This window comes from Mesoplodon bidens, assembly GCF_964165515.1.
Source record: "Mesoplodon bidens genome assembly, chromosome: 11".
Classification (NCBI taxonomy): domain Eukaryota; kingdom Metazoa; phylum Chordata; class Mammalia; order Artiodactyla; family Ziphiidae; genus Mesoplodon; species Mesoplodon bidens.
In genome coordinates, this window is record NC_138167.1 from 79,745,095 (window position 1) to 79,759,795 (window position 14,701).

A 14,701-nucleotide genomic window follows, 5' to 3' on the forward strand; every position below is an offset into this window, starting at 1 on the left:
ACCCCATGCATCTATGGACTACACTTTGAGAACTACTAGAATAATGTACATTTCCTATAAGCAAGTACAGTCTTAGACAACCACAACACAATCAAATCAGGAAATTGACATTAATATATTACCATCTATTCAAGTTTCAAACTCTATTCAAAATTTGCTAGTTTCCCCAATAATAATTTTCATGATGAAAGAATCTAGCTCAGGATCACACATTGCATTTAGTTGTAATGTCTCTTTAGTCTCCTTCCATCTGGAACAGTTCCTCTGACTTTCCTTGACAGTCATTACCTTGACACTTTTGAAGATTACAGGCCAGTGACTTTGTAGAATATCCCACAAATTAAGTTTATTTGATGTTTCTACCTGAGTAGATCTAGGTTATGCATCTTTAGAAGGAAAATCCAGAAGTGATTCTGTGTTTTTCTCATTTCACCCTATCAGGTGGGGCAAGATTTTGATTTGCTCTATTCCTTCTGATGTTCACCTTGATCATTTGACTAAGATAGTGCCTCCCAGACTTCTTAAATGTAGAGTTATTCTTTCTCTCTTAGTAACTAGTAAGTATTTTGTGAGGAGGTGATTTGAAGTTATTTAAATTTCCCATTCCTAATCAAACTTTTAAATCATCCATTTATTTATATATGTTTATGGGTTCATGTTTTCTTATTTTATTCAGTGGGTTATAATCCATTACTGTCATTATTTATTTTGTTTCTAAAATTGTCCTTAGTTTAACCAGCCCATTCAATCTGGCTTCCCTGTCATCTTGACATGCCTCTTCATTCTTTGAGCACTTCCTTGCTCTCTGGCACAAGGTTTTCCAGGCTCATCTTGTACTTTCTCTGCCCTGACCCTGATATCAGTCATTTCTCAATGGATCCCTGTTTCTTTTAGGGGAAAATACATTTAGAAGCTAAGTCTGGGCTTTACTTATTGCTATTGGGAGCTCAATTTCCCAGTCCCTCTCAATGGACAGAGTTAGGTATATATTTATTTAAATACACACATACACAAATATATATTTATATCTATATCTTTCCATTTCTCTCTCTCTATCTTGAAAATATTGGTATCTCCAGTTACAAGCCAACATCACAAGGTTCACTCTACTTTTCTCCCTCTTCATATTTCTAACTCCCTCCTTAAAAAGTGAGAAATCTGGCTCCTTACTGTAGTTTTTTTTTGATCACCCCTCTGTAAGTAAGCAGTCTCCCATATCTACTGCCACCTCCTCCCCACTCAGGCATCTTTCTCATCCTGAGATTTGACTCCCCATGCCTGTTTATCTGTGTAAACACCCTGCTCACCTTCCTGGGACTCTAACACCTTATGGCAGGACATCCCACAGGTAGACACCCTCCTTTCACTGATGGGGCTTTGACATGTTATGCCAGGCCACCCTATGCATGAACATTTTCCTCTTCTGGACATGGACACCTTCCTCACCCTGTTTGGGTTTTGACACTCCTTGCTAGGCCACCCTTCTGCAGGGATATCCTCCTTTACTTTGCTAGTTTTCCGACTCCTTCTGCCAGGCCACTCCTCCCACATGGATTTCCTCCTCACCCCACCCGGGCTCTGACTGTCCATACTGGGTCACACCCCCGTGTGTACACCCCCTTCACCCTGCTTGGATGCCAGTGTACCATGCTGAGTTGCCCCTAAACATGGACACCACCATTACTTTGCTTGGGCTGATACCCAACTCCAGGCTGCCTCTCCACTGAAGATAAGGATGCCATCTCACTCTTCTCCATCAAGTGACTTGAGTGAATTGCTCATGGAGGGAAAGGGTAAGGGGAAAGAAAATGATCAGCCACCTCATGGCTGAGCTCCTCTACTTACAGTATAGGTTGTTCTTTCAGAACTTTGATTATTTTCTTAATTTCTTTTAAATAATTTTGAATTTTAAGTTACAGCTTTCAAATTATTTGGGGCCACATTTACTTTTTGGTTTATTTTCATTAGCTTTTAAACATTCATTTTCTTCTCCTTTTCTTGCAATGTCTTTAAATAGGGTTGTATCAAAATCCTTTTTTTGTTCCCCCTCTTTAATGAGAAGAATGTCCTAGACTATTCAGAAGAGGCTTCTGTGTGAGAGCAGGCATGAGCCACAGTAGCTTTCTTCACGGCTCAAAGACTTTCCCTTTGTTGTTATCATGAAGTATTGAGATAATATGGGTACTTCTCTGCTTGATTAAGAAAGCCTTCCTGGGCCTCCCTGGTGGCGCAGTGGTTGGGAGTCCGCCTGCCGATGCAGGGGATACGGGTTCGTGCCCCGGTCTGGGAGGATCCCATATGCCACGGAGCGGCTGGGCCCGTGAGCCATGGCCGCTGGGCCTGCGCGTCCGGAGCCTGTGCTCCGCAACGGGAGAGGCCACAACAGTGAGAGGCCCACATACCGCAAAAAAAGAAAAAAAAAAGAAAGCCTTCCTGCTGTTATCTTGTTCTTTGCCAGAGTTACATGCACCTTGCCTTACAAATTAGTACTCTCATATGTGAACACTGTATTTTGTTATTATTACATTCAAGGTCTCCCTCCTCCGGTCCTCTGCCTTCCATGCCACTCCCTCCTTCCCGTTACATGAAATATCTTTCACCGTGAGATCTCTGATGTTTTCACCCTGTTCAATTTGGATTCTGCTCCTGAAAATTTTTCTTCAGAGTGAGTCTCTAGTTTACTAAAAGCATGTATTTAGTGAATATTTCTGAGATTCTCAAGGGTTTAAGCCACTTCTAATTGTCTTTTTGTGGGATTTTTTCATGTTCTGCTGGTTATTCTCAGATTCTATCGCTCAGCATCCTGCAGAATCTGATGGCAGTTTCTGGGACCCTTGGCTTGTAGGCTCCATCAATTTCCTTTTCTCTTCACCACTACCAGTTCTGCTATCACATGATTTGGCTATGCCCATCCATTTTCCAGGGCCATGGAGATTCCTTGATACCTGCTTTATTGAAGATATCACCTATAGTTGGGTTTTTTGTTTGCTGTTGTTTGTTTGTTTTACTATCATATGCTCATTTTATTCTTTCACTATAATATGTATTGTTTTTTTGAGGGGACTTGGGGAAATTAATTTTTAAAAACGTACATTATTGTCATGTTCTTGCCATCAGAAATACCAAGTGATCTTTTAAAAGTGTAAATCAAATCATGTCAACCCTACCCCTACCTTCATCTCAGACCTCATCTCCAATCATTCTACTCCCCTATGATGGTTAATTTTATGTGTCAACTTGAATAGTCCATGGGGTGCCCAGATATTTGGTCAAACATTATTCTAGGTGTTTCTGTGAGGGTGTTTGGGGATGAGGTTAAACTTTAAATAGGTAGACTAAGTAAAGCTGATTGCCCTCTCTAATGCATGGGCCTTATCCCATCAGTTGAAGGCTTGAATAGAACTGAAAGGCTGATGTCGCCCTGAATGAGAGAATTTTTCCTGCTTGATAGTCTTTGAACTAAGAAACCAGCTTTTTTCCTGCCTTCATACTCAAACTAAAACATCATCTCTTCCTCTGTCTCAAGCCTACCAACCTTCAGCTCTCCTGGTTCTCAGGCCATAGGACTTGGACTGGAACTATACCTTTCTCTTTCTCTCTCTGTCTCTCACTCTGACTTGTACACCACTCTCTCACCACTCTGTTGCAGCAACACTGGCCTTCTTATGGTTCAGAATACCCTTAAGGAGATTTTCACATCTTCTTCTCTCTGTCTGCAATAATAATCCCTATCTCATTGCTTTGTTTTATTTTTTTCACAGAATTTAACCATCATCAGAAATTATACTATTTTTTATTTGCCTACAGTTGTGTCCTTTGGTGGAATGTAAGCATCCTGAGGGTGGGACTTTGCCTTTGGTACTGCTGAAACTTTGGCAGCTAAGACAGTGCCCAGTGGACAGAGGTATTTTATACGTATTTGTGAAATGAATTCAGAATTTCTGCTAATATCAACATCAGCACTAGAATCCCAAAGACATTTTTGATTTTCCAAAGAGGAATGCAATGACCCAATAAACAAAAGTTATGATCTATAATAAAAGAAGAAATTACTAGTTTTCCATAATTTGTTTTCATCTTAACATGAAATTTAGGGATTCATTGTTATTCAGGTATTTATATAGGTCATAAATATCAGAGACAAAGATGGATAAAAAAATATTGAACTTCTTACTATTGGATACTTACTCTGACATTTCTTTGAAATGCTAATTATTCTTTGAATAACTATCAGATTGGAATTCACACATATTTAGTTCTGTGCCTTAGCATGAAATATCCACTTGTCAAAAAAGAAGTGTGAAATTAAATGAGACATGTTATGAAAAACAGTTTAATTGGGCTTCCCTGGTGGCACAGTGGTTGAGAGTCCGCCTGCCGATGCAAGGGACACAGGTTCGTGCCCCGGTCTGGGAAGATCCCACAGGCCACGGAGCAGCTAGGCCCATGAGCCATGGCCGCTGAGCCTGCGCGTCCTGAGCCTGTGCTTCGCAACGGGAGAGCCCACAACAGTGAGAGGCCCGCGTACCGCAAAAAAAAAAAAAAAAAAACAAAACAGTTTAATCTATATATTTTGCCTCAGTTTCACCTAAAGAAATAGTAAGAAAATGCAAAAATTCTTTTCAAAGTATATTTTAAAAAATATACAAGCATATCAAACTAATAGTCTTTACTGAGTGTCTAATATAATAAATTACGACCACCTTTCTTTGTGAAAATGAAACTGTCTAGATTAGAAATTGTTGTTGTAATAAAGAAACACATATTTAATGTGTTCTATGCCACAGGCATTGTTCTAACTCCTTTACTTTTATTTTTTTCATTCAGCTTCACAATACTTTTAGTTATATACTATTACTATCATCATTTCCAGATATGAAAATATAAACATTGCCAGAGTTTATTTTGAAGAATGTATTAATTCTTCTTTAAAACTTGGGATACAGGCTAAATCAGTTATCTATTGACACATAGTAAACCACCCCAAACTTTGTGGCTTAAATCAACAGCCATTTATTTAGCTCATGATTCTGGTACGTGTTTTCTTCTGGTCTGTGCCAGACTCAGATAATCTTGCCTGGGCTTGTTCATGCAACTGTGGTCAATTGGCAGATTGTCCTGGAGTTGGTTAGTCCTGGTTGGCCTCACTCACATGTTGAAAGTTAGCTGGCCTTCAGCTGAAGTGACAGGGTGGCTGATGTGTTAACCATGCCCTTTATTTTGGAGGGATTTTTTCTTTTTTTTTTTTCTGATGCTTTGACATCTTGGGACCTTGCTGACTCTGCAGACACTGCCCCTCCCAGGGCTAGGTAATTCTTAAAGATAGTAAACAACTCACCTGAAAACACACTTTTCATATGCACACCAATCTAAAACCATACTCTAACCACTTTCTTTATCAGGTTCTCACACTGGGCCACTACCCACGTGCCCTAATCACAGCAGAGCCAGGTACCAGATAACTAGGAAAAATCCCTATGGCCTAGAGCCTAATGAAAAGACTTGAAGTAACCAGTCCTAAAACTGCTTACCCTGTTGTGTCCATTACTTCCCATAGAAAGCACAATAAAGGCTCTTGTCCATCTTTTCCCCCACTCATTCTGCCTCTTGACTAATACTGGTGCTTCCACATGTGTCCCTTCCACCCCCAGTGACATGGCATGCTCCCTCCTCTTGGGATCTATGACTATAACAATCTGTCTTTTCAGTGGCAATTGTCTCCTGATCTGTTAGGCTCATTATACTTGGGGAAAAAAAAAGAAAAACCCTACAATTTCAAACATCTGGGTAATGTATCATTTCATCATCCAGCGGGCTAGCTCAAGCTTGTTCACATAGCCGCAGGGTTCCAAGAGCTGCAAGAGAACAAGTCCCAGTCCATGAGTGCTTTTCAAGTCTTTCTTATATCACGCTTGCCATTGTCCCATTGACCAAAGCAAGGCGCATGGCCACACTTAAAGTCGCTTGGGAGGAATGGATACAGGCTTGGGGTGTGGCTACAAGGAGCCTTTGCGGATTGGGTCATAACTGCAATGAATCCACCCAACAGGAATTTCAGGAGGTTTCATATCAATTTCACATTGTCTTTGATCTGAGAAATCCTTAGGGTTTAGGCACTGAAATAAGTAATATTTGCCTTTTCACAACTCTTGGCAAAAATGTTAACAACTATCACAATGCTAAGAACTATTATTCAAAAGCCTAGGCTTATGAGCTAATAACTAAATTCTCTTTTACTTAGAGAAGTGACTGCTTGTGCCTAGAGCACTTGGACAATATAAAGCGTTTTGGAATGGCGATTATAGTTGTTTTGATCAAACCACCGAAGGGATGGTAACCTAATAATGATATTCATAGGAAAATTTAAGTAATATTATGCCCCTAAATATCTCATTATTGTGAACATGATCAGAAACCTCTTGACTGAGATTTACAGAATCTTTTTCATATAATAGACTGACTCTTTTCAAGTTTTCCTCTCAAACTTAAACCCTTTAGCCTTCTTCAGCAACTTCGCAGTAAAATTCTTCCCTATTTCAGAATTCTTCCTTCCTTCTACATTATTTATGCATTACTATCATCTCATACCAACCTCCTTATGCTGTAAAGCATTATAGGGGAGCCAAGCAGCCCAGGAAGAAAAAAGAGAAAATAAATTGGAACAGAACACCAGATTTTATTTTCTCTTAGTATTAGCTTACCTCCATGAAGCAGAAGAAACTCTTCTCATCCACTTTCCCCAAATTCCAGAAATAGTCATAAACAGGAGAAACATGTCTCTCCTCACAAAGAGCCTACTTGATTGTCCTTGAACCCTAGATTGTTCTTTTATCTTAATAGTAATATATTTTCCAGGCCAGTGGATGTAGGAAATCTGATAGACCTTAGTTTGAATCTCAGCTTAACCACTTACTAGATGGGGAAACTTCCGAAGCTTAAGTTGTCTACATGTTAATTTTGACTTCTAAAAAATGGATATAGGGCTTCCCTGGTGGCGCAGTGGTTGGGAGTCCGCCTGCCGATGCAGGGGATGCGGGTTCGTGCCCCGGTCCGGGGGGATCCCACATGCCGTGGAGCGGCTGGGCCCGTGGGCCAAGGCCGCTGGGCCTGCACGTCCGGAGCCTGTGCTCCGCAGCGGGAGAGGCCACAGCAGTGAGAGGCCCACGTACCACACACACACAAAAAAAAAGATATAATAGAGCATAAACTCTAACCTTTAGAAAGAGTTTAAGGCTGCCTTGCTTTATGCTCCACCCATTCTTCTACCCCAAGAAGGATCTCTGTTATGAGGGGAGGGAAAAATGGAGTTAGGAAGGACATAGTGTTGCTACATTAGAAAGGGATGGAGTTTTTATGGGACGATAAAATGCTTATAATAGTACGGGATGAATCAGATTGTTTCTCTTTTAGACTGTTGTCTCTCAGACCTTTCTTCCTGTCACTCTTGTTTCTTTCATCTCAGGATACCACTGTGTTAGGTCTAGGCAGGAGGATGTCTTCGTTTGGAAAAGCCAAACAGGAACCAGGGTGAGGTCTGGGGATATGTAAAGCCAGGAACGTACCTACTTCTATCAGCTCCAAGAAAGACAAGAGTATACAGACCTGGGACCAAACTTCAATAAAGAAAGCCAATTTGTCTGTAGCACTCTTTGAGCAAATATCTATTGAGACTTACTGTGGTAGCCAATTTGTTGACATATTCTGGCCAAATCTCTTTCTGTCACAAAATCATGATTATTAATAATTTCACAGGATTGTTATGACGATCAGATGAGGGTATATAAATATTATTTCTAATTCAGTGCATGCATAGTAAATAGCCCATTCCAAATAAATGTTACTTGTTAATTTATAAAAACTTTGATGTCTTGGGTTTGTAATAATAACTAACTTTTTTAAAGTGTGAGTCAGCAAGTCAAGTTTGAATTTGTTGTTATTATCTACCACATTGGCTATATTTTACTTTTTCATAAGATTAGGTTATGGGCTTATCAGGTAATTTAACTTTTGATCATGGCAAATATTTAGCTGAATTTTTTTTTGAATTTTGTTTTATTTATTTTTTTATACAGCAAGATCTCATTAGTTATCCATTTTATACATATTAGTGTATATATGTCAATCCCAATCTCCCAATTCATCATACCACCACCACCACCCCCTGCCATGTTCCCCGCTTGGTGTCTATATGTTTGTTCTCTACATCTGTGTCTCAATTTCTGCCCTGCAAACCAGTTCATCTGTACCACTTTTCTAGGTTCCACATATATGCATTAATATATGATATTTGTTTTTCTCTTTCTGACTTACTTCACTCTGTATGACAGTCTCTAGATCCATCCACGTCTCTACAAATGACCCAATTTCATTCCTTTTTAAGGCTGAGTAATATTCCATTGCATATATGTACCACCTCTTCTTTATCCATTCATCTGTCGATGGGCATTTAGGTTGCTCCCATATCCTGGCTGTTGTAAATAGTGCTGCAATGAACATCGGGGTGCATGTGTCTTTTTGAATTATGGTTTTCTCAGGGTATATGCCCAGTAGTGGGATTGCTGGGTCATATGGTAATTCTATTTTTAGTTTTTTAAGGAACTCCATACTGTTCTCCATAGTGGCTGTATCAATTTCCATTCCCACCAACAGTGCAAGAGGGTTCCCTTTTCTCCACACCCTCTCCAGCATTTGTTGTTTGTAGATTTTCTGATGATGCCCATTCTAACTGGTGCGAGGTGATACCTCATTGTACTTTTGATTTGCATTTCTCTAATAATTAGTGATGTTGAGCAGCTTTTCATGTGTTTCTTGGCCATCTGTATATCTCTTTGGAGAAATGTCTATTTAGGTCTTCTGCCCATTTTGGGATTGGGTTGTTTGTTTTTCTAATATTGAGCTGCATGAGTTGTTTATATATTTTGGAGATTAATCCTTTGTCTGTTGATTTGTTTGCAAATATTTTCTCCCATTCTGAAGGTTGTCTTTTCATCTTGTTTGTAGTTTCCTTTGCTGTGCAAAAGCTTTTAAGTTTCATTAAGTCCCATTTGTTTATTTTTGTTTTTATTTCCATTACTCTAGGAGGTGGATCAAAAGAGATCTTGCTGTGATTTATGTCAAAGAGTGTTCTTCCTATGTTTTCCTCTAAGAGTTTTATAGTGTCCAGTCTTACATTTAGGTCTCTAATCCATTTTGAGTTTATTTTTGTGTATGGTGTTAGGGAGTGTTCTAATTTCATTCTTTTACATGTAGCTGTCCAGTTTTCCCAGCACCACTTATTGAAGAGACTGTCTTTTTTCCATTGTATATCCTTGCCTCCTTTGTCATAGATTAACTGACCATAGGTGCATGGGTTTATCTCTGGGCTTTCTATCCTGTTCCTTTGATCTATATTTCTGTTTTTGTGCCAGTACCATGTTGTCTTGATTACTGTACCTTTATAGTATAGTCTGAAGTCAGGGAGTCTGATTCCTCCAGCTCCGTTTTTTTCCCTCAAGACCATTTTGGCTATTCGGGGTCTTTTGTGTTTCCATACAAATTTTAAGATTTTTTGTTCTAGTTCTGTAAAAAATGCCATTGGTAATTTGATAGGGATTGCATTGAGTCTGTAGAGTGCTTTGGGTAGTATAGTCATTTTCACAATATTGATTCTTCCAATCCAAGAACATGGTATATCTCTCCATCTGTTTGTATCATCTTTAATTTCTTTCATCAGTGTCTTATAGTTTTCTGCATACAGGTCTTTTGTCTCCCTAGGTAGGTATTTTATTCTTTTTGTTTTAATGGTAAATGGGAGTATTTCCTTAATTTCTCTTTCATATTTTTCATCATTAATATATAGGAATGCAAGAGATTTCAGTGCATTAATTTTGTATCCTGCAGCTTTACCAAATTCATTGATTTAGCTGAATATTAATTAAAGTGACCAATCAGAAAAGTAAACTGACTTCCTTTGCTAATTTCTTTGGCCAGGTTTTTACACAGTATGTCTTTAAAAGACAAATTAGGTCATTAAAAAAAAGCATGGTGGGGCTTCCCTGGTGGCGCAGTGGTTGAGAGTCCGCCTGCCGATGCAGGGGACATGGGTTCGTGCCCCGGTCTGGGAAGATCCCACATGCCGCGGAGCGGCTGGGCCCGTGAGCCATGGCCGCTGAGCCTGCGCGTCCGGAGCCTGTGCTCCGCAACGGGAGAGGCCGCAGCAGTGAGAGGCCCGCATACCGCAAAAAAAAAAAAAAAAAAAAAAAAAGCATGGTGTATTTTAAATCTCAGTGAACATTTATGTTTTATCTTAGAAAAAATTATAAAGAGTAAAAATTATCATCTTTGGTTTCTTTTCTGCATTACATTTTCAAAGATCTAAAAAATTGAAAAATAACTAATGCTATTTCGTAGAAGAAAGATAGCTTTGTGTTAGTAGTTCAACATCAGTTTCTTGTAAAAGACACTCACTTTTTAGTGATATTGCATTGTTTGCCTATGTTTAAGCCTGAAGAAATCCTTTTTGTCTAAATCATATAATCTGTATAGAATTAATCTTAATTTTATATTTGAAGTAACACTATCAGGATTATTAACCTTAAATTACTCCTAATTATACTTCTTTTCAAGATTTTGTTTTTGAATTTATTTCCTGGCAGAAGGGCAAAGGAATGTCATTATATATGATCTTGATTTACCTGCCTGATGTCCTACTGCACAATGATTCATTTACTCCAAGAGTTTGAACGTGTCCCATTTTATGAAAACCTGATTTTATCCAATGTAAAACATACTCCCTGGGGACAAAGGAGAAGCGTGGGCAATTACTCAATTAATACCCAATTCATACCTTTGAAATGCACCCTAAAGTAATTCAGGAAGATCTGGTTCATACACACACACACACACACACACACACACACACAAATTCATTTTATACATGGCACTGTAGGCTCATGGGTATTTCATAAAGTGAGGATATCACTGTGTAGCAAGAAATCAAATGTCTGGACATTGCACAAGTTGTATCAGGGCTTTCAGAGTCCTTTATAAACAAGCATCCTGACCTTCTTTTTCCCTTTTGCAGATGATCTCTCTCAAGAGGAGGACAGTGATCCCCCAAAAGAATATGATCCTGGGCAATTCGCAGGCCTTCTCCATGGATCCTCTCCAGCCTGTGAGTCCCCTGAAAATCCATTTCATCTCTATGAGAAAAGAGATGAACGTGAAGAAGGAAAAGATGAAGTCAGTTTGACAAATAGTCCTTTGCCTTTCAAGCAGACTCCAATAGAAAATAACTCAGAACCTTTGGTAAAGAAAATTAAACCCAAAGTAGTCAGTAGAACAATTTTTCACAAAAAAAGCAACCAACTCGAAAACCATACCATTGTTGGCACAAGAACAACTAGGAGTGGATCCCGGAATGGGGACCAGTGGATTGTGAACACGGGGGGATTTGTGGAGAGAGCCTGTACCCTGGGAAGAATAAGGTCATTGCCAAAAGCCCTGATCGACATGCATTTATCAAAAAGTGTCTCTAAATCGGATTCTGATCTCATTGCCTACCCTTCAAATGCGAAAACATCAAGAGTTAACTGGACTGAAACTTCAACTGCTGATCACAGTTCTAAAGGGAATTCTGAAAGAACGCCATCCTTCACTTCCGAATGGGAAGAAGTAAGATTTGTTCTTATTATTCCTTATTTAAGGCTTTAGCTTCAAGGGGGTTTCAGGGGAAGGATTTTCAGCTTTTTAAGTCTCTCAAAGGAAAAAAAATTAACAAACACATATAGTTCCAAGTGGAAGGGAAAGGTTCTAGAGGTGTCACATGATAATTTCACAGTGAGTGCGAAAACAACACATGAGGGGAAATCTGTTGTTTCTATAGAAATTGACATCAAGCAGAAGTAATAACTAGCTATGAGGTACAAGAAAATGTTCACATTGTGTCCTACCAAGCATTGCAGCTGACAAATTGAGAAAAATCTTTGTATTTTTGTTGCTCCATATCATTTTGTTACTTGCTAAACTCTTTGTTAGCTCATCTCCCTTCTTTAAAGTATCTTATAGTTTCAGAAGAACTTTTATAATCTTAATGATAAACAGAATGGCCCTGGCCTTTCTCCAAATACCATACAAAAAACACAAATTACTTAATATTTCCCTTTACAACTATTAGAGAGACATTAGAGAAAAATATGATGCAGTCCAGTATCACCAATTTAAGCTCTACTTAAAGACAAAGTCTTTAATTTCATAGAATTACTCAGAAAGCAAGTGCCCTTGTAAGGTTATAAAATATCATCCTTTGTCCCTGAGGAGGACTACATAATAAAGTAATGAAGTCTTTTGCTTTTTCTTGAATTTCTTCAAAGAATGGACCACACTCTTCCTTGGCATTTCATTCTAACATGTCACATTTTGTCTCTCAGAAGATTGTGCCAGTTGGATTAGGTTTTGAAGCACAATAGGTCACTATAGTATTCTGAGAACTAGAAATGGAAATGGTTCTGGTACTGACATTCTGAATTGAGCTGTTTGAGAAAATCACTTAATCTCTCTGCATCTGTTTCAGGGTGAACAAAATGGGACATTTAAGTAATGCTCATTGTCCTTTCTGAAACCTGCTGTTTTACTAAGGTTGCTAGGATGATGAGGAGAGGGAGTAAACCATAAATAGCTAAAGCTCTGACAGTCATATCTTCCTATACATTCCATAGTAGTAGATTGATAGTTTATTCAGATCTATCCATTTCTTATATTTATTAACTCTGTGAATAACATCTGGAGATCCTTTTCGGGACAAGGCAGGATTAATTAACATTTAACTTACCTCTTAGCATCAAGTTGTTTCCATGCCTAGATTCTTGTGATTACATGCTATAAATCAGCTTGTGGCTGGTTAAACCATTTAACAAGAACTTGGTTCCAATGGTCATGCTTCACTGGTCAGATGAGATGCATGCTCTCAGAAGAGGAAGTATGCCCGAGAGGGTAGACATTGTCACGTGAATTTATCTTCAGCTCCTTCCCCATCTGAGTTTAAAGTATACACAATTTCTAACTTACTGACCCATGTAGGTCCAAACAAAGTTCATTTTAGGAAATACAAAGAAAAGGCAAGCTGATTTTGAAAGTTTAAGAAAGGGAAATATAATTTGTATTTCTAAAAGCATTTCAAAAGATGTCTGCCTTCCTTTAAACCTTTCTCTGTCAGTCTCTTAATTATTGTATTGCAATGGTAATAATATCAAGAATATATGCTTCTGGAAAAAAAAGCTTATATACTTCTGGCATTTGAAAGTATTTTAAAATGCAATGCTGTATGCTAAGTGAAATGAGTCAAACAGAGAAAGACAAATACTATATTATATCACATATATATGGAATCTAAAAAATATAACAACCTAGTGACTATAACAAAAAAGAAGCAGACTCACAGATATAGAAATCAAACTAGTGGTTACCAATGGCAGGGGAGGGGGGCAATATAGGGTGGGGGATTAAGAGGTACAAACTATTGGCTGTAAGATAGGCTCAAGGATGTATTGTACAACACAGGGAATATAGCCAATATTTTGTAATCACTGTAAATGGAAGCTAACCTTTAAATTTGTATAAAAAATAAAAATAAATTAAAATTTTTGAAATAAAAAATAAATAAAAGTGTAACACTAAAAGTGAATGTAATAATTCCTTTATATGGTTTTTGTTTCTCACAGATTGACAAAATAATGAGTTCCATAGATGTTGGAATTAACAGTGAACTTCAAGAAATTAATGGTGAGAACACAAGTAAGGAAACCTCTTCTCTATGTTGTAAGGAATAAATGTGCTCAAGAACTAGCTATAAAATGATAGGAGTCTATAGATAATTTCATGTTTTACCATAACAATAGTAGCTACAAATTATTTTTTTTCCATTCATATCAAACAACTATAACCTCTAAACAACATCAACTATACTGATTTAGCAAATTGAGAGATTTTTCCCCATGTGTTATTTTACTATGCCAGTTAACATTAATGAAGTTCCAACTTTATGTAGAGCTAAGTATGAAGCAATTAAAAGTGTTCTAGAACATGGTAACACCACACTACTATTTCTCATTCCGTGAAACGTTCCATTCATCCTGGCCAAAGTGATTAACAACTTCTCCTAAATTGTAAGCTCCAGTATGGCAAGAACTATGTGTTATTGATCTTCTTGTATCCAGAATACCTAGCAGAGTGTCTCACAAATAGTCGGTTCTGCAATCACCCTTACAAAGTATTGTTTTCTTCCCTATAATTAAAGCTCAAGAGTGGAAGGTCATTTAAAACTTTAAGTTAGTAGTGATAGTTGATGTTTCTGTAGATATGATAAGATTAAGGTCTGCAGGAGAGAAGCCTAAATATATCATAGGGTAAACAGTTACAGTCCTTGTGGCCCTTTGATAGTCACCAGAGTCTTTTAAACAGCACTCTAAGTGACTGTTAAGCACAGGAAAGTTGGAGAAGCACTCTCTTCTGGTACACTGGGCCTGAGTAGACAAGAAGTGACCTTGAAATCTGGGGTTGCAGTCAGTGAAGGGAATATTCAGGTCTAAATGATACCCTTGCAGGAGCACCTCACTCCTTGCTCCTATGCTGGGACAAGTATGAACTTAAATTGTTCTAATATGACTGGGCTCCATGTTAATTAAGTGATAATTTCTTAAAAGACTAGACAGTTTTTTTTTCTAAA

At 38.2% G+C, this 14,701-nt stretch overlaps 1 protein-coding gene across 8 annotated transcripts in view; it reads left to right on the top strand.

The window, feature by feature from the left end:
* ANKS1B (ankyrin repeat and sterile alpha motif domain containing 1B) overlaps positions 1–14,701 on the top strand; it is a gene marked incomplete at both ends in the record, with an annotated part of 1,149,683 nt that overhangs the window by 655,028 nt on the left and 479,954 nt on the right. For 6 of the 8 annotated variants that reach the window (XM_081250042.1, XM_081250054.1, XM_081250053.1 and 3 more), the window contains 2 exons: positions 11,063–11,652; positions 13,698–13,770. In XM_081250042.1, coding sequence (XP_081106168.1) covers positions 11,063–11,652; positions 13,698–13,770 — 663 coding nt within the window. The remainder of the gene's footprint in view (positions 1–11,062; positions 11,653–13,697; positions 13,771–14,701) is intronic. The other 2 variants (XM_081250056.1, XM_081250059.1) reach the window with 1 other exon arrangement.